General features: G+C 31.8%; 1 protein-coding gene across 1 annotated transcript; it reads left to right on the top strand.

Moving 5' to 3' along the window:
• On the top strand, positions 1-25,972 carry LOC120338345 (uncharacterized). The gene is made up of 50 exons (XM_078116674.1): positions 1-200; positions 689-789; positions 1,489-1,576; positions 2,518-2,594; positions 3,135-3,219; positions 3,500-3,588; positions 3,660-3,747; positions 4,524-4,615; positions 4,703-4,778; positions 5,026-5,117; positions 5,226-5,313; positions 5,529-5,620; positions 5,709-5,784; positions 6,261-6,352; positions 6,447-6,534; positions 7,741-7,832; positions 7,919-7,994; positions 8,427-8,518; positions 8,611-8,698; positions 9,093-9,184; positions 9,270-9,345; positions 11,497-11,588; positions 11,686-11,773; positions 11,995-12,086; positions 12,173-12,248; positions 12,342-12,430; positions 12,813-12,888; positions 13,239-13,327; positions 14,229-14,316; positions 14,728-14,816; positions 15,253-15,328; positions 15,653-15,741; positions 16,173-16,248; positions 16,581-16,669; positions 16,987-17,062; positions 17,143-17,231; positions 17,927-18,014; positions 18,495-18,583; positions 19,005-19,080; positions 19,400-19,488; positions 19,807-19,882; positions 19,963-20,051; positions 21,093-21,180; positions 21,624-21,712; positions 22,146-22,221; positions 22,585-22,673; positions 22,967-23,054; positions 23,828-23,916; positions 24,856-25,007; positions 25,561-25,972. Exons 1-50 carry the CDS (start codon positions 95-97, stop codon positions 25,802-25,804), a joined length of 4,542 nt encoding a protein of 1,513 aa, XP_077972800.1. The 5' UTR covers positions 1-94; the 3' UTR covers positions 25,805-25,972.
• The last annotated feature ends 283 nt before the right edge of the window (positions 25,973-26,255 follow it).

The following is a 26,255-nucleotide window of genomic DNA, read 5'->3' as shown; positions in this document are numbered from 1 at the left end:
TATATCGTTATATTATTTAAAAATTCTCTGATGTTACTCGCCACCGCACACTGCACTAAGATTCAAAATTGGAATATTCGTTAAGAAGTACAAAATGGAAATGCAATATTTTTCAAATATTCAAAATGAAAGTTGTTCTGGATTAGTTGAAAGCTCCGATACTGAGAAGGATAAATTCGTTGCAGTGAATCCAAAACTGAGTTTGTATTTATTATTAGAATGTACAGAAAAACATCTTAATATGTCATTGAAATAAAATAAACTTAAAAAGTTTGAATTTGTAGTTGATTGCCCATTATTTTCCTGTTATTATTTTCCATCATTGCATACCCTGCCCAATTGATATGGATACATAAAAAAATCGTCAAGATTAATTTCAGCGTGGACAAAGAACATAATATATATATAGCAAATAAATTGATTTAAGGTCTATTTGAATCTGTATTATAGTTGTTAACATATCGATTTTAGGTAATTTAACCATTTTGCAGTTGTTACATTATTCTTGTATAAAATTTCAATTCTTACTCACATTCTCATATGTAAGATTTTAGTATTGCAAGCATAATGGTGTTATCCCTAATAATTTAAAGCCGGTTGAACGATTTTCACAAAAAATTTCAAATGTTCTGATTTTGACTTTAGAATATTTCTGCTTCTGTCTTTATATACTCGCTATTTTATTCAGGTAAAAGTCGGGTAACAAGCAAGAAACTTCTGGTTTTCAATGTAATTTCTTCAGCGGTTTTTTCCATAGCTCTGATTTTTGCTTTTATTCTGATTTACCAGGTGAGTAATTAGAAATCTTGTTTTAATTTAGAGTTAACGAAGAGTTCAGCAAAACAATCGTCCACAAAATGCTTATTTCATTTGTTGTTTCATAAGGTTTTATTTAAAAACTGTTTTTAATAACTAAATTCATGACGGCAATGGTGAGTTGATAGATGTTTTGATAAAGCAATAACATTTATATAAATCAAAGCCTCCAATCTGTAGAGGTTCATTTAATTTTTCTGTAAATGGAGATAGAATGTTTGACAAAAATCTACAATAACAAAATGATGATAATATGTTCTAACTTCATATTCCAAAGTGCAGCTCAATTTTAATTTTTAGCAAATACATGTGCTTTGCATGGTGCCCTCCATTCGCCACCCGCTTGGGGAATCAGAACTGATGAAACATTATATGATAAGATATGATAAGATACACAACTTGATTGTTTTCGGTCGATGACATACCAGTGTAAAATAATTCCTGGTGAAGGTATTTTGAAGACTATCATCATTGTGATAGTTTAACTAGATTAGGGGTTCCCAAGCGCCGGTCCGCAAACCGACACCGGCCAATGCTGGTTTTTCATTGGCCCGCGAGTATGTTTAATTTTTTGTTTTTGTTATTTAATCAAATCTTTTCATTCCATCATCAGTATTTAATCTATTAATACCAAAAATTTTCGATTTTAATCAATATTAAACTCTTTCAAAGATTCAAAGTGAATTAAAACTTACTGAAGAGAAATTGGAAAATCTGTTCAACAATTCCCGAATAGAAGTATTCAGCGACAACCAGAGAAGTAGGGTATTAAAATGGATAAAACTGATGATTAAAAATGCAATACATGACGTGGTTTCTCAATAATCTCTCACACATATTTTTTCTTTATATGAGTGGAATATATCAGATCTCTTTCTCTATATCTAGTTAAATTTCGTTTTTTAGTTTAAAATACTTGCATGCTTGCCAATCGATGTCCTGAAAAATTAATTAAACCTGAGTGCTTACTTTTAAGTTTTTAGTATTTTTATTTTGAATTCTCAGTCTTAAATTAACTTTCATGCAGGACAATTATTTTACAATAATGATTCAGTTTGTTCAATAATTAGTAAATGAAGCTAAATCAAATTACCTTAAGCCAAAGGTGGGCAACATTTTTCGTCGGTGGCCATATGTCTACTTCATAAATCAAGCTGGGCCCCACAAAACGTACACACCCAAACAAAAAAAAATAGCGACAACCAGTGCACTACGGAAAAGGCAAGAAAAGAGAATGCGATTATCGCTTCCCTTCACAGTAAGACAACGAACCGTGAAGATCGGCAAAAACAGTATCGCAGCGACAAAAGCAAAAATCAAAATGTATTTTTATCCATGTGATCCTCTTTCTCAACATAAACTGTCGGATTTTATGCTTGATGGGGCAAAATCTGAGTGGTGACAAGGGCCACACTAAAATATTTGTCCGGCCCGTCTCAACACAGTTTGAGTCATACCCGGCCCGCGGTCAAAAAGTTTGGTGACGCCTGGATTAGAATATTATGCTTTCTGGGGCAAAATCTGAGTGTTGACACGGGCCACACTAAATGGCTTGGCTGACCGGACTGTGGCCCGATAGTCGCCTGTTGCGCACCCCTTGCCCTAAGCGGTTTGATTGCACTGATTTACAATACCTAACAAATTTCCAAATTTTAAAAAGGCAACTTTCAAACTAATCATAATTTGTCTCTAAATCTCCAGATTCATTACAAATCAAACAGGACTTGAAGACTCTGATTATGGGAAATATAAACGAGCAAAACAAAAACGCATTAAAGGTACAAAACAATACAGATAGTATATTATTTAGGTATATTTATATGTATTGAATGATGAATTTGAGAGTTCACTTGGATATTGTAACCAATTTGCATTATTTTCTGCTTATCAATTACAATTTCAAGTGGACAACATCTTTCGTTTTCTATTCAATAACTTTCTCATCTAGTAACCGATAACTTCATACGGTGATTAGTGACTACTGGTAAACTATATTCATATTAAAAATTGTTTGTTGAAAAAAGCTAATATATTACTATAAAACATATACATATTGCTTTATCCTATAGATGCCACTGCTTCACACTAAAAACAGAAATATTCTCCTCCTTTAGTCCAGAATTAATTTAAATGTTGCAGGAAACTTTTAAATGTTGCAGGAAAGGTTGAATAAGATACCAATTCGAACAGCGTTAGTTATATCTTTGGTAAAAAAAGACATAGTTTATTGATTTATTTAGGTCCTAACTGATACAACCTAAGCCTAAATAATACAACTTATCAATCCGCAGAATTATTTTCTTAATATCCATTTATAGCTTCATGTCGAATTAAAGACTATGCAAGAAAATTTTGATAAGTTGAGCGAAGCTTACAAAACAGTTTTGAAAGATACACAAACAGGTAATTTGAGGTTTGAGTGTTTTATATAGAAGAGAAAAAAAATTTCAATGATTCTATCTTAATTAAATTTTATTTTAAATCCAAAAATAGCAATTTGTTTTGCGTTGTGACTGGAAGTCGAAAAAAAATTACATTCGAATTCGGCTACTGGTTGAAAATAACTTGACTCCGACTTGTAAAAATTAGATAACAGTCAGATAAATACAAATTGTATTAGCTTACTACATATTACAATTTACTTAAATAGTTCACTAGTATTGTGTTTTTGTTTGTTTTCAAGAATCCTTGCAAATTAAAAAGAGTTTGGAAATGACAAGAGTCAATGTGACAAGGCAAATGAAAAGAAACATTAACGAAAACTACAAACTGGTTAGTTATTGGTGGCTTATTATATTCTTCAAAATGATTAGAAATTTCTCTAATTTTGTATTTTTTTAAAGTTCAAAAAAGATTTGAAAGTAACAAAGAAAACTTTGAGAGAACAATTGAATGTTTCACTTGCTAAACTTTCAGAAGAAACGCAAAAAAGTGAGTTGATACGTTAGTAACATATTTGATGCGTAAAAGAAATGTAGTATGTAATTGAACTAAAGTAATAAATAAAAAATATCGAGATATAATATTGGGTTAAATAATTTTTTGACAAAATTGTTTTTCCTTCTCCCCAATCACGCTACAGTAATTTTGAATTATTGTAGGCCTCTGAAAAGTATAATTACGAGATGAAGGACGGGAAATGCGTTAAAAAATAATTCATTCTTTCCCGGTTACCCTCCAGTGATTTTAGATAATTACAAACATCACAGAGGTGTTATTAGGAATTAAGAAAACATGAAAGTGGATGGGAAAATTTTTTAATCCTTTTTAGTTAATTTTATTTCCCCTCCATATTTAGTACTTTAAACTTATTCCAAACATCAAAATGGCTGTATTGAGAATTAAAGAACATGAAAATGCTTGGGAAATGTTTTTAATTGTTTTCATAAAATTTATTTATCTTACTCGCTGTCACTCTTGAATAAAAATAGTTTATATTACAAATTTAACAAAAGGTACGGGTTGTAGTTTGTGACAAAAATTATCGATCGAGCCTATGGAAAATCATACATTGCTAGTGAAGAGCAGTTATAATTCTTTATCTCTAACTAGATTCATTAAAGGTTTTTTTGAGTGTGGTTGAAGAGTGAGAAAAATTAATATTTTTTGTTATTTTATTTTTGTTTATCTAGTTTGTACATAAATGAATATATTGACGCCTTTATGTACAAATTTAAATCATGTCTAACCATATTTGTCTATTTCAGGGACGTTGAAGAGTGAGAATGACCTAAAAATGCTAATGGAGAATCTAACGAGAGAAATAAAAAATAACATATCACAAGAAAACAATGAAATGGTAATTGAGTTGTTATTTGCATCCAATATTTTGAATTCTAGTTTTTATATATAATAAATTCTTTTTATTTTTACGTTTCAAATCAAGATGAAAGTTTCTGAAGCCAAATTAAAGGACCATATAAACAAATCCAATGAGGAAATATTGAAAGAAACGCAACAAAGTAATTTTTTGTTTTAATGTTTATTTGTGCAATAAAATTTGAATGGAATCTAATAAATACTGTTATGCCTACTTGGGTACATACGTTCTCCTCGAATTTTTCAAATACCCGAGACATCTAAAGAGACTCAAACTCTGACTATACTGGCGGCCAGAGGAACTCGAGAAATCGAAGATTATATTGAGCGAGTCTTTATGATATAAAAGAAATTGGTAAAATAAGATTACCGTTACTTATCTTTATTTAGGTTCATTAATGATCAAGAGTGATTTGGAAACGTTAGTTATGACTGTGACTGGTCAACTAAAGATTGATGTGTTAGAAGAAACTAAGAAATTGGTAACTAATTCATAAATAATTTATAAATAATTCATTCAGAAGTTGTTTCTTCAATTACCTTTACAAAAGTATTTGCATTTTATGATGACACCAACTCAATTGTTACAGCTTCAAAGCGAACGGAATCTGACAGAGGAGAAATTCAAGAAACAATTAAATATGTCTTATGAGGAAATGTTGCAAGTCGCAGAAGGCGGTAAGTTCATCTTAATCTATTATTAAACAACTATGTCATCGCGCCTCTTAGCCATTTATATAACATGTTTTATGAGTGTAGTTAAAGAAAATATTAATATTTTGTTTATTCAGTTTTACTTATCAAGTATTTACGTAAAATTATTCACACCGGTGTATCCAAATTGCTCTTCATGACCAATTTCAATCAAGTTTAACTATATTTACCGATTTCAGGGACGTTGGAAAGTGAGACCGACCTGACAATGTTAATGGAGAATCTAATGGGAGAAATGAAAAAGAACATATCACAAGAAAACAATGAACTGGTAATTGAGTTGATATTTGCAGCTACTATTCTAAATTCAATTTTTTTTTATATAAATAATTCTTTTCATTTATACGTATCAAATCAAGATGGAACTTGTCGAAGCCAAATTAAAGGACCAGATTAACAAATCCAATGAGGAAATATTGGAAGAAACGCAACGAGGTAAGTTTGTTTGTTTCAATATTTATTTGTGTAATAATATTTAAAAAAAAAAATAGTCAAGTTTTTAAAAAAATGCACCCGAACGAGTTAAAAGCATGGAACAACTTTTGTAAAACTATTCCCAAATCCAATGTCATATACCAAATATTTCTTTATAAACAAGATAAACAAGAAAGTGTTGCAAAACATATATAAACACGTAGACCCAATCGACACATATTGCGACAATTATTTTCAAATCTGGAAAATATAATTTGCATGAGCGAGCAAAAAATAGGCAATAAACTTCATGATTTAATGGGAAAATCATGGTTGATTAAACTGACAAACAATACCTAATGAAAACTGTTATGTCCATTTTAGGTCATACGTACTACTCAGACACGATATTTGACACTCGAAATTAATTTTGAGCGAGTCTTTTGTATGGAGTAGAAGGTTGTAAAATAAGATTACCATTACTCATCTTTATTTAGCTTCATTAAAGACCAAGAGTGTTTTTGAAACTTTAATTATGAATGTGACTGGTCAATTAAAGACCGATGTATTAGAAGAAAATAAACTATTGGTAAATAACTTTATAAATATTTCGAAAGTTGTTTATTCAATTATCTACACAAATGTGTTTGTATATACCAATAGCGTCATCTTAATTTTCATAGCTTGCCAGCGAGTTGAATCTGACGAATAAGCAATTTAAGAAACAGTTAAATATGATCTACGAAAAATTGTTGCAAGAAGCAGAAAGCGGTGAGTTTATCAAAATGTATTATTTTCTCATTTTATAAAAATATAGACATAAAACTTTATGATTAAACAGTTTTAGAATATATTTTAAATTGAATTGCTGTTTACAGATATTACAGGTATCGAAATCGCCAATTCCCTCAATATGCGGTAGGTACGTAAACGTACCAAGGGCAAAAGTCGCTAGATTGCGGCGGGTACGTTAATGTACTCCACCGTTTCATTTGGCATTCAGTCGCAAACTGTTGGTCTAGTTTTTCCGGGTTTTAGTCTATTCATAAGAAGTCATCATCGAGATTAACATAAGCGACGCTAATTTTTTGCCTTTCTGTTCCATTTTATTAAAGTTTGCAGCATTTTCCCAAAGTTTGTGTTGAACATATAGGTGGGGAAAAGCATTGGAGTGCACACGATGAGGCTGTAAGGCTGTATGATTTCTGGTGATAGTTAGATTCTTGGTTGAGTAGGTGACTCTCTGACATCTTCATGTGGCGTATTATAAGCGTCTAAGAAGCAATTGGAAACGTTACAAAAGTTTTGAAATTTATGCAAATTTTGGCGTTTTTTGGGTGGTAATACAAGAAGTATTAGCCCTTCCATCTACAAGAATATTTTGAGTTTTTTACAGCAACATTATGCTATTGTTTGCCAATAAAGAAGTGGTAACAATAAAGGATTTAGCGAATATCTCTATTTTTCATCACAGCTTGAAGTTTCAACTCTCAAGAAAAAAAATGCATTTTTTTCTATCCGGTTCGTGACTCAGACCACCACTTTTTAGAAAACTTTTCCTTTAATCGCTAATTGCAAGCTTTTTAAATAGGCTTTCCAACAAGCCGTCAATGGGCAGCAGTAGATCATTAGTTTTTCATTAGTCTATCGATTAGTTGTGGGGGTACAAATGCATAAAATCGACGTAGCAAATACGATTATTTAATAAAAAATAAAAATTGCATGAAAAGGGTTTTAAGGTGGTAGGCATCATGATTCAACGCGAAATTTCAACTTTCGATACCACTAACGTCCAACGCATAAATAACTTAACAATAACGCTCTTTACCCAATTATATAATATATCTGATGGGTGGGGTTGAAAAGTTGAAAATAAGTTACTTATTTAGTATTTATATAGATAGATTGCAATCTCCAAATTCCAGTTCCCACCAAGGTGTAGTTTCAATCAAGTTAAACTATATGTATTCATTTCAGCGACGTTAAAGAGTACAAATGACCTAAAATTATTAATGGTGAATATAACTGGAGAATCGAAAAACAACATATCCCAAGAAAACATTAAATTGGTAATTAAGTTGTAATTTGTAGCTACTAGACTACATTAAAAGTTTTTTATAAAAATTCTCTTTTCATTTCCACTTTTCGAATCAAGTTGAAACTTTCTGAAGCAAAGTTGAAGAACCAGATTGACAGTTCAAATGCGAACATATCAAAAGAAACGGTACAAAGTGAGATTGATTTAATTAATGTTTATTTGTTTGATGAAATTTTATTTAAAAAAAGTCAAATTTTTAAATGAATAAACCAGGACGAGTTAAAGTATATGATACAACTTTTGTCAAAGTTTCTTGTGTCATTCCCAAATATAATGCCCTATACCAAATCATTATTTACAGACAATAAATATGTTTCCATTAGCAAAGTATAAACGGCCAGTCAGATGGAATAAGAACGCGTTGTAAAAATATATCAACACGTAAACCCACCAAATCGCCATATATTGCGACAATTTTTTTGAAATTTCAAAAATGTAAATTGCCGCGGCGAAGTAAATACACCAGATGGACTCGATATTTGGCACTCAAAGATAATTTTGAGCGAGCCTTTAAAATATCGAAAATGGTTGTAAAATAAGATTATCACATCCTATCTTTAATAAGATTCATTAAAGATCAAGAGTGCTTTGGAAACTATAATTATGAATGTGACTGGTCAATTGAAGATTGATGTATTAGAAGAAAATAAACTATTGGTAAATAACTTTATAAATTATTTTCAATTATTATTCAATTATCTACACAAATATATTTGTAAATGACAATAGCGCCATCTTAATTATCACAGTTTCATAGCGAATTGAATCTGACAAGGAAGCAATTTGAGAAACAGTTAAATCTGACTTATGAAAAATTGTTGCAAGAAACAGAAAGCAGTGAGTTTATCAAAATGTTTTATTTTTAGTTCATGGGAATATAGACATGAAACTTTACAATTAAACAGTTTCAGAAAATATTTAAAATCGAATTGCTGTTTACAGGCATTACAGGTATCGGTATCGCCATTCAATTTATTACACTCTGTGTTATAGTGGTTGGCCTCGGTTTTTACCGCGAGATTTTAACCTGCGATACTACTAACGAGCAATGCATAAATAACTAAGCCATCGTGCTCATTACCAAATTATATAATATATTTAAAGTGGGATATAAATATTATTTCATTGTTTTTATTCAGTATTTACATAGATAGATTGGCGACTTTATGTTCAAATTGCAGTTCACATCAAAGTAGTTTCAATCAAGTCTAACTATTTTTATTGATTACAGAGACGTTCAAGAGTGAGAATGACCTAAAATTGTTGATGGAAAATATAACAGGAGAAATGAAAAATAACATATCACAAGAAAACATTAAATTGGTAATTGAGTTGTTATTTGCAGTTACTATTCTGAATTCTATTTTTTTCTATAAAAATGTTCTTTATTTTCACGTTTCAAATCAAGAGGAAACTTTCTGAAGCCAAATTAAAGGACCAGATGAACAGATCCGATGAGAAAATATTGAACGAAACGCAGCAAAGTAAATTTTTTCGTTTTCATGTTTACAAACAAATTTTTCATCCTGCCCATTTACGCTCCAGTGATTTTGGATTATTGTAGGCATCTGAGAGATATAATTAGGAGATGAAGGACAGGGAATTCGTGTTAATTATAAGTCATTTTTTCATTCTACCCCAGTTACGCTTCAGTGATTTTAGATTATTACAAACATTACAGAGGTGTTATTGAAAGATAATAAAACATGAGAATGGTTGGGAAAAAACTTTCAATCATTTTTAGTCAATTTTATTTATCCATCCTTATTCAGTGATTTGAACTTATTCAAAACATCATAAGAGCTGTTTTGATAATTAAAGAACATGCAGAAAATGGTTGCAAAATGTTTTAAATTGTTTTTTAATAAAATTTACATATCCTCTTCGCTGTCACTCTTGAATGATTATTAGACCAGCGGATAAGAGTTTAAATCATGCACTTTTGGATGCAAGCCTGAAACTTGGCACACGTGTACAGTAGCTTCCCCTGATCAATTTTGGATATGGTGCCATCCAAGAATATACCTCGTTGTCATGGAAACGAGGCATCATCCGTATTGCTATTAAAGGGAAATAAACATTAATTGGGGAAAGGATATTTTCAAGATAAGTAAACCGATGTGTATATAAGAAGTAAAGAATATGATCAGAAGTGCATTTTGACAATTTCCCTTGATAACAGAATACCTGTTACCATGAAAACGAGGTATCGTTATTGACCAAACACGATTATAAGTCGCATAACCTGTATTTTCTGTAATTGTCATGGAGTTAGCTACATTCACTTTCAAAATGTAATTCCTTTTGCACTCAATCAACTGCCATCGCCAATGGTATACTTTCAAACTCATAGCCACGTAAAGCTGGTGAAAATATAAAATATATATCTCATAACTGACGGATTACTGTTATCTTGCAGCTATCATATCATATATATTATTAAAGATAAATTCATGCTCTTAACTCTGGCATTAGTATCTCAGTCAGATAAAAACGGAAAACTTGCATTACATTTCAGCTCAAACTCGGCTGGAATTGTTGATAATTCTAATCTATATCTAACGTCACCTTATGTAAGTGCTACAAAAAGAAATAAATAGAAAAACGATTGAAATAATTATATTTTTCAAAAATATATTCCACAAAGACTCCCCAATAACTAGTGGGGGAAATTTTACTATTTAGATATATACTCTTTAGATATATAATCTTTCTTGCAGCCCCAATGAATCAGCTCTGTGCAATTTTTTGCTGCTTCAGGGATAGTCATCCATCTTGGTAAAAATTTGTCTCCTACTTTTTCCCATCCCCATCTCTGTGCATCGGGTAAATTTTGTGAAACCTTCGTTGCTTTGCTCCAAATAAACACACCTTGAAAGATTGCTCTACGTATGTGTTGCAGCAAAGAATTTGATGTAGGGGGGATGTTCTCTGGCATTCTCCATTTCTTTGTAAACAGATGATGTCGTTAGCTTAGCAGTTACCCAGATGTTAGATATATGTTGAAATACGGTTGAATCCTAATTGATGACTAGAATCGACAACATTTTGACCTCTATCTATCGACATGTGCCAGCTAGGTAAGCCAAAACATAATTTAGACTTTTCGGATATTGAACAAACTTCAGAAGCAGTAACTTACCTCTCGGATAATTATTTTTCATTTCCCTTCAGGTTAATGAGCTACGACATCATCTGTTTACAAGGGAATTTGTCAAAATGCACTTCTGATCATATTCTTCACTTCTTATATACACATCGGTTTACTTATCTTGAAAATATCCTTTCCTAAAGTAATGTATATTTCCCTTTAATAGCAATACGAATGATGCCTCGTTTCCATGGCGACGAGGTATTTTCATAGATGGCACCATATCCAAAATTGATCAGGGGATGCTACTGTACACGTGTGCCAAGTTTCATGCTTGCATCCAAAAGTGCACAATTCCATCATATTTGAGGTTTTATCCGCTGGACCATATGGGTTATATTTGGAGTTATATAAAAGGTGGAGATGCCAGATTCTGATCCTATATAATTGTTGAGGTGTAGTTTTAGTCACAATTCATTGAGCTTATGGAATATTATAAAAAAAAACTTCTGAAATACAATTATCATTATTTATTTTTAAATAGATTCATTAAAGATCAAGAGTGATTTGAAAACGTTAGTTACGAATGTAACTGGTGAACTAAAGCTTGATGTGTTAGAAGAAAATAGGAAATTGGTAACTAATTCATAAATAATTCATTTATAGGTTGTTTCTTCAATTATCTTTACAAATGTGTTTGTATATAATAAGGACACCAACTTCATTTTCACAGCTTCAAAGCGAGCTGAATCTGACAGAGGAAAAATTCAGGAAACATTTAAATATCTCCTATGAGGAATTGATGAAAATCACAAGAGAAAGTGAGTTATCTTGATGTAATGTTAAACAACTATGCCATCGCCCAGCATACCAATTTATGTAATGCTTTATTAAAAGGATCCGAAGAATAGGAAAAAATTAATATTTTTTGTTATTTCATTTTTACTCATCTAGTATGTACATAAATAGAATGACGCTTTTATATCCAAGTTGCTGTGCATAACATGTTTCAATCGAGTCTGACTATGTTTATCGATTTCAGGGACGTTAGAGAGTGAGATCAACCTAAAAATGTTAATGGAGAACTCTACGGGAGAAATGAAAAATAACGTATCACAAGAAAACAAGGAATTGGTAATTGGGTTGTACCATTGAATTTTCATTACTGCACTGCATACACAATTTTCAATGTTCTTTTTGTTTTCAAATTTCAAATAAAGTTGAATCTTACTGAAGCAAAATTGCAGGACCAGATAAACAGTTCATATGACAAAATTTTAATGGAAACGCAGCAAAGTAAGATTTATTTAGTTTCTATTTATATAATGAGATAAAAATAGGAAAATAGTCAAATTTTCAATTACATGAATCTGTCCTTTCGCTTTACAGATGCTTTGAAAATAAATAATTTGAAAATGTTTTTCGGGAATGAACTAGGTCAACTGAAGATTAATACATCCGAGGAAATGACAAGAACGGTAGTTATTTATTTATTTTCTCATTTTGGCATTGTCGGATCCAAACTTTAGTGTAAATTCCTGAAAAGTTTGCTTAATGTTTTATCACTCTTCAATTAGTTAATTACCACTTTCAGACAACGAACTATACTGTTGCGGTACACGCGCAACCCAAACAAGTTTTACAACTTTTTCTAGACGGGCTTATGACACCGCGATTAAGTATATTAGTATCTTTTTTCCCATGTTGCAATATCAACACAAAGAAATATAGTATAAGTATGTATTAGCTCACTCAATTTCAATTTATAAAATTCATTAGAAAACCTATAATGGGTATGTGATTCATGCTCTACACGCATTCTAGTTTTTTTAACAATTGTCTTCATGTTTTCAAATCAAGTTGAAACTTTCTGAAGCAAAATTGCAGGACCAGATGAATAGTTCCTATAAGGAAATTTTAGGAGAAACGCAACGAAGTAAGTTTAGTGTGATTTTTATAATGTAATGAAACATAAATAGAAAAATAGTTGAAACTTTCGATAGAATATACTAGGACGAGGTAAAATACAAATACGGAGTGAAATGTTTTGCCCAGCTCCATCTGAATCAACACAGTTGCCTGGGAGCAAGGTTCCCTCTAAGCTGCGTGTGTGAAAGTTTCTTAGAGGGAACACTGCTTGGGAGACGAGCAGAAATATGCTAACATTAATAAAATTGTATTCTTTGAGATACATCCCCATTTTTAACTGCAGAAACGTCATAGTATTGTATACAATGTGCCACGTGATTGATTTTGACTTGCATCATTAGTCTAAACTAATTGCAGACTTAGCCAACGACAAAATGGACTTGGAAACATTGATTGTCGTTACGAGAAATCATCTGCAGAACAGCATATCAGAAGAAAAAAAATCGGTAATCACATTAAGTTTTATTCGTTTGGTGAAATTTATAATTATTAGAATGAATAACAGAATATTGGTCAAAACGTCAATAATTAACCGTAGGTACAAGCGTGATGGAGATGGTCAAGCACGAAAAAATTAAAAGGTTTGTCGTTTATAAAATTAAAACAACAAAACGTTTGGTGAATTATTGGGCCCTGACAGAAACAAAAGGAATAGCTCTCCGTTGTATTCAACAAGAGTGGTTGGTGACGTGGTATACAAATATAGCGAAAAATATGCATATTAAGACGACTGAGATACATGATACATATGTAGCTAATGCCATATGCATATATAGCCAACTTAATATATGTATATATATATTCATTCAATTGATATACATACACTGCTAATGTCATATGCTTAACCTATACAGCAAAGACAATATATTAAGTACCCATTCAAGTCGGCGACTATGAGTCAAGTCACACGGCGACTTTATGCATATATTGTCAACCCGATATACATATACATTTATTTATGTGATGTACACACAAAAGTCAATGTCATATGCATATATACAGCTAAGGAACTTTATATATACAGCCAAATCTTACATATAGTCGACTATTTCTAATACCAAATATCAAACAAATACACACATTGTGTCCAATAAATACTTTTCATTATTCATATCTAAATTGCCAAATATACGGAAACAAAGAAGTCATCGCTCAAGAAAATACCGGTAGAACGTTCTGCTGCTGATCGTGAGATTGACAAAATCAACAACATTCCAAGTGAAATGGCGGGCTCCGTCGACACTAGGAACAAATGTAAAAGTAATAGCCTTTTGGAAAATACCTTCATTCTTTTGAATATATCCATAGTTCTACTTCGTGTGTATTATTCTGCTTTCAAATTTTCAGCTTTTGAGCCAGGTAAGGATTTCAGAAGTAAGATTGAAAAATCTAATGAGCACAACCCACACACGAATATCAGGCGATACGAGGAGAAGTAAGTTGATTGACTTTTGCCAGATAGAGTGTAAAACTGCAGTTTCTTCCTCACTTTTTCATTTGTACTGATTACCAACGTGACGGTATTTGATTGATGTTGTGTCACTAAGTTCGTCAATGCAAAGCTAAGAATTTCGTTCAACGGATGGAACAAATAAATGAGGTTCAAAATAAGGAAGTTTAGTGTAACACGTAACATAAATCAAGTTTTTAACAGAAATTTGGGGCTTTTTCTGTTTTTAAAGAATCCAACAAATGCATCATACAATTGTCAAATTTTGTAAGTTTTAAATATCCTCATATTAGAGTAAGCTAGTTGTTCACATTAACTTGGTAATCACAAAATAATTAATTTATATTAAAACAGTTTGACTCTCGACTGCCAAGAGTCTGTTCTTCCCTTTTTCAGATGCTTTGAAAATAAAGAATTTGAAAACGTATTTCGGGAATGACCTAAGTCAATTGAAGATTAACACATCTGAAGAATTTATAAGAACGGTGAATAATAATTTCTAATTTTGACATTATCCGTTGCAATTTTATTTTTGAATACTATAAAGTTTACATAATGTTTCATCAAACTTTGATCAATTACATATTGATTTAGACAACGAACTATACTGTTGCGGTACACGCACATCCCGAACTTCTTTTGAAGGGCTGATGACACCGCGATTAAGCATACTAGTCACTTTTTTTTTCATCCTTGTCGTATCAACACAGACAAATTATTATAAAAAGTGTATTACCTCACTTAATTTCAATTTAAAAGATCCATTAGATAGCTTATAAAAGGTATGTGATTTACGTTACGTCAAAATCAGAATTAAACCGACTGTCGTTTTCAAACACTATGTATTCCATCGATTGTATCCATTGAATTTTAGTTTTTTATAAAAATTAACTTTATATTTTTTTTTTTATTCAAATCAAGTTGAAACTTTCAGAAGCAAAATTGCAGTACCAGATGAACAGTTCCTATGAAAAAATTTCAGTAGAAACGCAACGAAGTAAGATTGGTTTTATTTTTATTTGTGTAAATATCGATCGACCTTGAACAACACAGTCTCGTAGGTGGGTGAAAATGGGGCAAGAAGAAATATGCTAATAATATTAAAATAGTAGCATCCGTTAGAAAACGTCTTGGTATTGGGAGTCTTTTTTGGTATTGAAACAAATGAATGCATCATACAAGTGTGATATATTGTCATTTTTAAATATCAAAATTTAGAGTAAGCTTGTTGTTCCCTTTAACTTGATAATTACTAAATAATCAAATTATATTAAAACAGTTTGACCCTCGACTCCAATGAGTGTGTCCTTTCCTTTTTCAGACGCTTTGAAAATTAAGAATTTAAAAAGTTATTTCGAGAATGACCTCAGTCAATTGAAGATTAATACATCTGAAGAATTCATAAGAACGGTGAATAATAATTTCTAATTTTGACATTATCCTTTGCAATTTTATTTTGAAATCCTAAAAAGTTTGCATGTTTTATCAAACTTCGATCAATCACATATTGATTTAGACAACGAACTATACTGTTGCGGTACACGCACATACCGAACTTCTTTTAAAGGACTGGTGACACCGCGATTAAGCATACTAGTTACTTTTATTTCATCCTTGCTGTATCAACACAAAAAAAATATTATAAAAAGTGTATTATCTCACCTGATTTCAATTTAAAAGATCCAATAGATAGCTTATAACAGGTATGTAATTTGCGTTACGTCAAAATCAGAATTAAACCGACTGTCGTTTCCAAACACTATGTATCCCATCGATTGCATCCTTTGAATTTTAGTTTTTTATGAAAATTACCTTTATCTTTTTTTTTTATTCAAATCAAGTTGAAAGTTTCAGAAGCAAAATTGCAGGACCAGATGAACAGTTCCTATGAAAAAATTTCAGTAAAAACGCAACGAAGTAAGATTGGTTTTATTTTCGTTCGTGTAAATATCGATCGACCTTGAACAACACAGTCTTGTAGGGGGTGGAAAGGGGGCAAGCAGAAATATGCTAATAATTATGAAATAATAGTATCCGTTAGAAAACGTCTTGGGATTGAGAGTCTTTTTTGGTATTGAATCAAATGAATGCATCATACAAGTGTAAAATATTGTCGTTTATTATGATCAATATATTAGAGTTCGCTATGTAAGCTAGGTGTTCACATTAATTTAATAATCACTAAATATTTTATTTGTATTAAACAGTTTAACCTTTAACGCCAATAAGTCTGTCTTTTCACTTTTCAGATAATTTAAAAATAAATAATTTGAAAACGTATTTCGGTAATGAACTAAGTCAATTGAAGATTAATAGATCTGAGGAAATGACGAGAACGGTGATTTTATTTTTTTTTTGGCATTGTCCGTCTCAAATTTTGTTGTAAATTCCTATAAAGTTTACGTATTGTTTTGTCAATTTTCGATTTGTTAAATATTACCTTTACAACGAAACACAGTAGAATAATAACACAAAGAAATATAATATAAAAATGTATCAGCTCGCTTAGTTTCAATTTAAAAAAATGTATTAGATAACTTATAACGGATGTGTGATTTGAGTCACATCAATATCAGAATCCACCCACTGTCGCTTCCATCCATTGAATTCTAGCTTTTTTATAAAAATTAACTTGTTTTTGCGTTTCGAATCAAGTTGACACTTTCTGAAGCAAAGTTGAAGGACCAGATGAACAGTTCCTATGAGAAAATTTTAAAAGAAACTCAACAAAGTATGATTGATTTGATATTTGTTTATGTAATGAAATATAAATAAAATAAATACTCTAGTCTCAGTCTAAATTAATTGCAGACTCAGCAAATGAAAAAATGGACTTGGAAACATTGATTGTCGTTACGAGAAATCATCTGCAGAACAACATATCGGAAGAAAAAAAATCGGTAATCACATGAAATTTTTATCGATTTGGAAAATTTATAATTATAAGCGTAAATAAGATATTGATGGTCAAATACATGTTCACAAAGCTCCATGGAGGTGGTCATGCAAGGAAAAATGAAAAAAATTTATTCAATAAAACTGAAACAACAAAATGTTATACATTATCCAATTAAAAGCAAACATGTTGAATTGGCTATATACGCATATCACATTGATTTTATATATGGCTGTAAAGGTATATGAGACGGCTACTTTATTCAATTTGTGGCTGTGTGGTTGTATATCACGTTACCAACCCTCGCGACTTTAATTATCTCCAGATACTTTGAAATCGATTGGTTTCTTTTTTGAAAGAAGCAATTTTTCAAACAACAGAATCAACCGAACACTTTGTGGCCAATAAATAATTTATAATTCCTATAACAAAAGTGCCAAATATATCGACACAAAGAAGTTACCACTCAGGTAAATACAGGTTTAACATGCAACCGCTGATCGTGTGATTGCCAAAATTAACCACGGGTAAACAAAAAGAGACATTTGTTAAAAGCAACAACATTACAGGTGAAATGGCGATAAATTCGACAATAGGAACTATGGTAAATGTGGAAGTCTAATGAAGTCTTTTGGGAACACTTCCATCCCTTAAATTTATGCATATTTCGTATGTAATATTCTGCTTTCAAATTTTTAGATCTTGAGCCAGGTAAAGGTTTCAGAAGAAAAATTGAAAAATTTAATGAGCACAAACAACGCAGAAGTATCAGCAAACACAAAAAGAAGTAAGTTGATTGAATTTTGCTAGATTGGAAGACAAACTGTAGCTTACTTTTCACTTCCTTGTGCCGAGTCCCAGCATGACTGTATCTGACTACTGTCTAAGACTAAGTAAAAAAAACTTTTAAAAACTTAAGAGTTTATATGAGAGACTATATATTATTTCAAAAAATGTTGAGTATCTATGTTTGTCTGTCCAAAACCACAAAAGTTGAATGAGATAAAGTAAAAGAAAAGTAGATTTAATAGGAGGAAGCTTAGTGTAACACGTAACTGGAATCAAGTTTTTAACAGAAATTTGGGGCTTTTCTGTTATTAATGAATCAAATAAATGGATCATACAAGTGTAAAATATTGTCATTTTCAAATATCCACATTTTAGAGTAAGTTTGTTGTTCACATTAACTTGATAATCACTAAATAATCAATTTATATTAAAACAGTTTGACCCTCGACTCCAATGAGTCTGTCCTTTCGTTTTTCAGATGCTTTGAAAATAGAGAATTTGAAAACGTATTTTGGGAATGAACTATGTCAATTGAAGATTAATACATCTGAAGAATTTAGAAGAACGGTGAATACTAATTTTTAATTTTGGCATTGTCCGTTGCAATTTTATTTTAAAATTCTATAAAGTTTACATAATGTTTTATCAGTCTTCGATTTAGACAACGAACTATATTGTTGCGGTACACGTGCAACCCAAACTTCTTTTAAACTGACTGGTGACATCGCGATTAAGAATACTAGTTATCTTTTTTTTTAACCTTGCAATTTAAAACAAACAAAAAATATTATAAAAAGTGCATTAGATCACTTAATTTCAATTTAAAAGATTCATTAGATAGCTTATAACAGGTATGTAATTTGGGTTACGTCAAAATCAGAATTACACCCACTGTCGCTTCCGAACACTTTGTATTCCATCGATTGCATTCATTAAATTTTAGTTTTTTTATAAAAATTAACTTTATGTTTTTTTTATTCAAATCAAGTTGAAACTTTCAGAAGCAAAATTGCAGAACCAGATGAACAGTTCCTATGAGAAAATTTCAGTGGAAACGCAACGTAGTAAGATTGGTTTCATTTTTATTGGTGTAAATATCGATCGACCTTGAACAACACAGTCTCGTAGGTGGGTGGAAATGGGGCAAGCAGAAATATGCTAATAATATTAAAATAGTAGTATCCGTTAGGACACGTCTTGGGATTGGGAGTCTTTTTTGGTATTGAATCAAATGAATGCATCATACAAGTGTAAAATATTGTCGTTTATGATGATCAATATTTTAGAGTTTGCTATGTAAGCTCGGTGTTCACATTAGTTTTATAATCACTAAAAATTCCATTTATATTAAAACAGTTTAAGGTCTGTCTTTTCTCTTTTCAGATAATTTAAAAATAAATAATTTGAAAACGTATTTCGGGAATGAACTAAGTCAATTAAAGATTAATACATCCGAGGAAATGACAAAAACGGTGATTATTTTTAATTTATTTTGGCATTGTCCGACCAAACTTTAATGTGAATTCCTATGAAGTTTACATATTGTTTTGTAACTTTTCGATTTGTTAAAAATTGCCTTTAAACAACGAAATACAGTGCAGTATTGACACAAACAAATATAATATAAAAATGTGTTAGCTCACTTCATTTTAATTTGAAATATTTCTCTAGATAACTTATAACGGATGTGTGATTTGTGTCACATCAATATCAAATCTCCGCCAACTGTCGCTTCCATCCATTAAACTCTAGTTTTCCATAAAAATTCCCTTTTTTTGTTTCAAATCAAGTTGACGCGTTCTGAAGAAAAGTTGCAGGACCAGATGAATAGTTCCTATGAGAAAATTTTAATAGAAACTCAACAAAGTAAGATTGATTTAATTTTCGTTCATGTAATGAAATATAAATAAAATAAATACTCTAGTCTCAGTCTGAATTATTTTCAGACTCAGCAAATGAAAAAATGGACTTGGAAACATTGATTGTCGTTACGAGAAATCATCTGCAGATCAACATATCAGAAGAAAAAAAATCGGTAATTAGAGTAATGGTTAAATATATGTGCCGAAAACTCCAATGATTGGCCGCAGATGCAAGTGTGATGGAGGTGGTCAAACACGAAACAATAAAAAGTGTTTGTCTTTAATAAAACTAAAACAACAAAATGTTTGGTGAATTATTGAGCTCTGGCAGTAATATAAGCAACAGATTTCCAGCGAATCCAACGAATGTCGTTTGTGACGCGTATATACAAATACAGCCAAAATATAAACATGTAAAATCCATACTTTATGCATATACATCCAACTCAATATACATTTAAACCATTCGAGTAATATACATTCACTGCCAATGTTATATGCTTAACTTATATTGCAAAGCCAATATGTTAATTCATATATATGAATTGGCTGTATATGCATATTTGGTTAGTCCAAAATATGTATATAATTTGGCTGTATATGTGTATTTCGCTGGCTCTATCTCTATATTATTTGCCTGTATATGCATATGGAATTGTTCGTATATATGTTTTTGGTTGGATCAATATGTGTATATGTTAACTATATAAAGATATGACATTGAGTAATTACGTACATTGCCTAAATAAATGCATATTTTGTAGAATTGACTGTATATGCATTTGACAGTGACTGTATATATACATCGCCCAACTGGCTGTATATGTATATGGGATGGCTACATATTCATATTTGTGTCTGTGTGGTTGTATATCACGTCACCAGCCATATCGGCTTCAACTTCAACAACAAAATCAACCGAACACTTTGTCCGATAAAAACATTTCATTCCCCATAGCAAATTTCCAGATATATATTGACACAAACAATTTTCTGGCCAGCTAACCATAACGTACTATTATTGATGGTGTAATAGCAAAATCACGGGAATAAACAGCAATTAATTCAAATCAACAACGATTCAGGTGAAATGGGTCCCCATCGAAAATAGGAACAAATATAAGGGTAATAGCATTTTGAGGAACATGTCCACACCTATGAATTTTTCGATAGTTTTCTACTCAGTGTGTAATATTCTGCTTTCAAATTTTCAGCTTTTGAGCCAGGTAAAGCTTTCAGAAGTAAGATTGAAAAATCTAATGACCTCAACCCACACACGAATATCAGGCGATACGAGGAGAAGTAAGTTGATTGAATTTTGCCAGATAGAGTGTAAAACTGCAGCTTCTTTTTCACGTTTCTTTTTGTACCGATTCCCAACGTGGCGGTATCTGACTCTTAAAAAACTTAACTATATATTATTTTGAAAAATGTTATGTCACCATGTTTGTCAATGCAAAGCTAAGAAAGTCGTCCGAAGGATGGAACAAATAGTTTAGGTTTAAAACAAGGAAGTTCAGTGTAACACGTAACAGAAATCAAGTTTTTAACAGGAATTTGGGGCTTTTTCTGTTATTAAAGGCTCCAATAAATGCATCATACAAGTGTAAAATCTTGTCATTTTTAAATATCAACATTTTAGAGTAAGCTAGTTGTTCAAATTAACTTGATAATCACTAAATAAATAATTTAAATTAAAACAGTTTGATCCTCGACTCCAATGAGTCTGTCCTTCCCTTTTCCAGATGCTTTGAAAATAGAGAATTTAAAAAAGTATTTCGAGAATGACCTGATTCAATTGAAGATTAACACATCTGAAGAATTTATAAGAACGGTGAATACTAATTTTTAATTTTGACATTGTCCGTTGCAATTTTATTTTGAAATCATATAAAGTTCACGCAATGTTTTAGCAGTCTTCGATCAAGTACATATTGATTTAGACAACGAACTATACTGTTGCGGTACACGCGCCTCCCGAACTACTTTTAAAGTGCTGGTGTTATCGCGATTGAGCACACTAGTTACTTTTTTTCATCCTTGCCGTATTAACACAAAAAAGATATATTATAAAAAGTGTATTAGATCACTTAATTTCAATTAAAAAGATCCATTAGATAGCTTAAAACAGGTATGTAATTTGCGTTACGTCAAAATCAGAATTAAACCCATTGTCGCTTCCGAACAGTATGTATTCATCGATTGCGTCTATTGAATTCTAGTTTTTCATAAATATAACCTTTTTCTGTTTTTTGTTTCAAATCAAGTTGAAACTTTCAGAAGCAAAATTGCAGGACAAGATGAATAGTTCCTATGAAAAAATTTCAGTAGAAACGCAACGAAGTAAGATTGGTTTCAGGTTTCATTTTAATTCGTGTAAATATCGATCGACCTTGAACAACACAGTCTTATAGGGGGTGGAAAAGGGGCAAGCAGAAATATGCTAATAATATTGAAATAGTAGTATCCGTTGGGATACACCTCCCATTTTAACTGTTGAAACGTCTTGGTATCGGGAGGTTTTTTGTTATTGAATCAAATGAATGCATCATACAAGTGTAAAATTTTGTCGTTTTTGATGATCAACATTTTAGAATTCGCTATGTAAGCTAGATGTTCAGATTAATTTGATAATCACTAAACATTCCATTTATATTAAAACAGTTTAACTTTTGACGCCAATGAGTCTGTAGTTTCACTTTTCAGATACTTTGAAAATAAAGAATTTGAAAACGTATTTCGGGAATGAACTAAGTCAATCAAAGATTAATACATCCGAGGAAATGACAAGAACGGTGATTATTTTATTTTTATTTTGGCATTGCCCGACCCAAACTTTATTGAAAATCCTTATGAAGTTCACATATTATTTTATCAATTTTCGATTTGTTAAATATTACCTCCAAACAACGAAATACAGTGTTTGGGTTCACGCACATGTTGTTTTAAACGGTAGCCATTCGAAATGCCGGGTCGAAAATAGAAACAAATCCAAGGGCAATAGTTAAGATTTTGAAGAATATGTCCACACCTATGAATCTATCCATAGTTTTACTCGGTGTAAAATATTCTGCTTCCAAATTTTCAGTTTTTGAGCCAGGTAAGGCTTTCAGAAGTAAGATTGAAAAATCTAATGAGCACAACCCACACACGAATATCAGGCGATACCAGGAGAAGTAAGTTGTTTGAATTTCACCAGATAGAGTGTAAAACTGCAGCCTCTTTTTCGCGTTTCCTTTTGTGCTAATCAACAGCGTGACGGTATCTGAATATTTTTAAGATTAAGTAAGAAAGACTGTATATGCCAGTGGTTCCCAACATTCCACGGTTCATGGCCCCCTTACGGAGGCCCCCTGTTCATCATACCAGTGGTATTCATAGTGTTTTCTTTTTTTGAGAGATTCCAAACCCCCCTCCCTCCTGTTCAAACAATTCATGCTAAACAATGTGAAATATACTCTTCTCGCAAAGAAGAAAGTAAAATCAGTTTTGCTTCAAGTAAAGGGAACAGTAAAATCAGTTTGGCGCATTGGCCCAACTTCAACTGCTCTGGGGCCTCTTTAGGAAGCCCAGGGCTCCCGGTTGGAAACCGCTGGTATATGCAATAGTACGAAAATTGACTGAAACATTATTCTTGGAAGTTGCAATAAGACTGAAAAAACAGCTAAATTCATCTTTCGTCTGAATTTCGAATGATACTGAGAAAACTAAAAACAGAAATTAAGCTCAATAAGATGAATTTAAGTCTAATACAAAACAGGAATCTAAATTTCTATTATAGAATCTAATAAATACATCATACAAGGGTACAATTTAGTCGTTTTTGGACATCAACATGTTGAAATTCATTGTATAATCTGGTTATTAACATTAATTTGATAGCCAACAAAAATTTACCTTAAAATCCATTGACCTTGAACCCTAATCAGTCTATTCTTTCGCTTTTCAGATGGTTTGCAAATAAAGAATTTGAAAACGTTTTACGGGAATGAAATAAGTCGATTGAAGATTAATACAACCAAAGAAATGACAATGACAGTGATTATTTTTATTTTTTTCATGACAAGAACGGTGCTCATTTTTTTCATTTTGGCATTGTCTGTCGAAAGCTTCATTGTACATTCATATAAAGTTTACATACTGTTTTATCAATCTTTGATTATTCAAATATTGCCTTGGACAAATATTCAAACTGTTTCAATGCACACACAACCAAAACTTGGTTTACAACTTTTAAAAATTTGGTGATTAACGTCCCGCCAACTTTAGTAGTTCCTCACCCACTGTCGCTCACAAATACTGTGTATTGCACCTTTTTCTTTTGTATGTAACAGATTATCCGACAAATTAACCTCAAATCGAGTTATTTAATTGATATTGCTAAATCGTCATCATAAAGCGGGTTTTGCCATAAGATGTAACTAAATTGACTTAATGTGATTATTAGTAATATACATAATTTCCTCTTGTTTTATTTGAGTTTTTCATGTGAAATAAATCGCAATAATTTGCCGAAGCAAGCGCTGCTCCGTAATAACGAAAGATTTTTCTCTTCGATAAATAAATAAAAAGCTAAGCTCTAAACTGAGTAGAGAAGGCCTAAAAACAAATTCCCGAAACCATGGGGTATCATTATAATTCAAATTATCAATCAACAACAATCTGTGAGGTACGTCAATCCATGCATTTTAGGATTGCGTTTGTGGGCGTAAGTCTATTTAATGTATTGTTTTGTACATACAATATTTTTTCACAGTGATAATAAAACAATATAGAAGTATCCTTTGGGTCTATCGAATTAACACTTAATTGTAGTACGGACACGTAGCCTAGATTAATTTATTATATTATAAGAGTTCAGATTAGGAGTCTAAACTACAGTTACTTAGTTTAATAGTAGACATAACACAAGTCGTTTCATGAAGAGATTTCAGATTTTTTTTTGAATCGATAATTGTGAACAAATTTTGGATTTAGACTAACAGAGTGTATCTGGCATCTGGATGGATTAAAGCAAGCAATAACTACCTGTATAAAAGTTTTACTGATTATGTAACCTACTCAACTGCGAAGGCCAGATGCATGGAATTTGGGGCGCGTTTAATTTCGTCTGGAGTTAGAACTAAGAAGTAAGTTGATTTGTTTATGATTTATTTAACATATTTACTGCGACCCTGTGTTTATACCAACAGACTAAGGTCTAAGGAGCGTACCCTCATTTTTTCAGTATAGCCTACCAATTTTCCATATGCTCCACGAACTAAGGGGCTGAAAATGAACCGACTTTACCTGAGTCTGACAATGTCTAACTCACACAGGTTCAATAGCACTCTAACAACTTGGCGTCAGTCCAAGTCTCATAATCTTTTGTGTTTGCACAGTTGAATAGATGAATATTTCATTGTAACCATGTAATGTTCCAAGAGCGCTCCTGAAGTATGAGTATCAATATAGAGGTAACTAATTGTAAGGGCATATTTTACATCAATTCGAAGGTACTGAAACCTATGCACAGGGGGATATTTACTTGGCTAACATTGACAGTCCCCGACCTCGTAATAGAAGTAAAACAAGGAAAATCGGAATAAAATTAGGACCTTACCCCAGCCTGGTACGAATACTTCGGGAGTACCGTTCCAAGATCAAAATACATCAAACGAAAATTACGTTTTTTCTTTTTAGTGTAGTAATTCCAAAACTACATAGGGGCAGCGGTGGTTCGTATATGTGGATAGGACTTGATGACATCAGAAGCGAAGGGACATGGGTTTGGTCGGATGGACGAACCACTACAAATTACGATTCCATTTGGGCCCATGGAGAACCGAATGATGTTGCTGAAGACTGCGGAGCAATCTCTAGTTGGGGTGTGCATGACTATCCCTGTGACAATTCGATACCATACGCATGCGAAAGGGAATTTTGATTTACAAATACACGATTATAAAGAATAAAGAATAATAATTTTGATGTTGCCATAATTTGATCTTGATTCTATCTGGAAATTTATTGTCGGAGAGTTCAATGGGGGAATTATCATTACCACAGCTATATGTTTCACTTGATCATGACAAAACTTTTTACCCGAGTGACGTCAAGTGCTCGGCGCATGACGCAATTTGTAAATAAAATTTATTCTCATGACAATTTTGGGTGTTCAATTGCAGAAATACACATTCTATTGGGTTTCGAGATGATGAGGCACGCCGAACAAGACTACAATGGTAGTAATAAGCCGTTTGTGCCCCGGAATTGAAATCCATATATATATATGCTCGTTATTACTTGTCGATCTTGTTACTTATCGATCTTGATCGGTAAGTATATTGATAGGTATTTTTACTTATCGATCTTGATCGGCAAGTATGTTGATAGGT

This window comes from Styela clava, chromosome 10 (assembly GCF_964204865.1).
Source record: "Styela clava chromosome 10, kaStyClav1.hap1.2, whole genome shotgun sequence".
Classification (NCBI taxonomy): domain Eukaryota; kingdom Metazoa; phylum Chordata; class Ascidiacea; order Stolidobranchia; family Styelidae; genus Styela; species Styela clava.
Note: the sequence above shows the minus strand (reverse complement) of the source record. Positions and strands in the feature narration are given on the sequence as shown.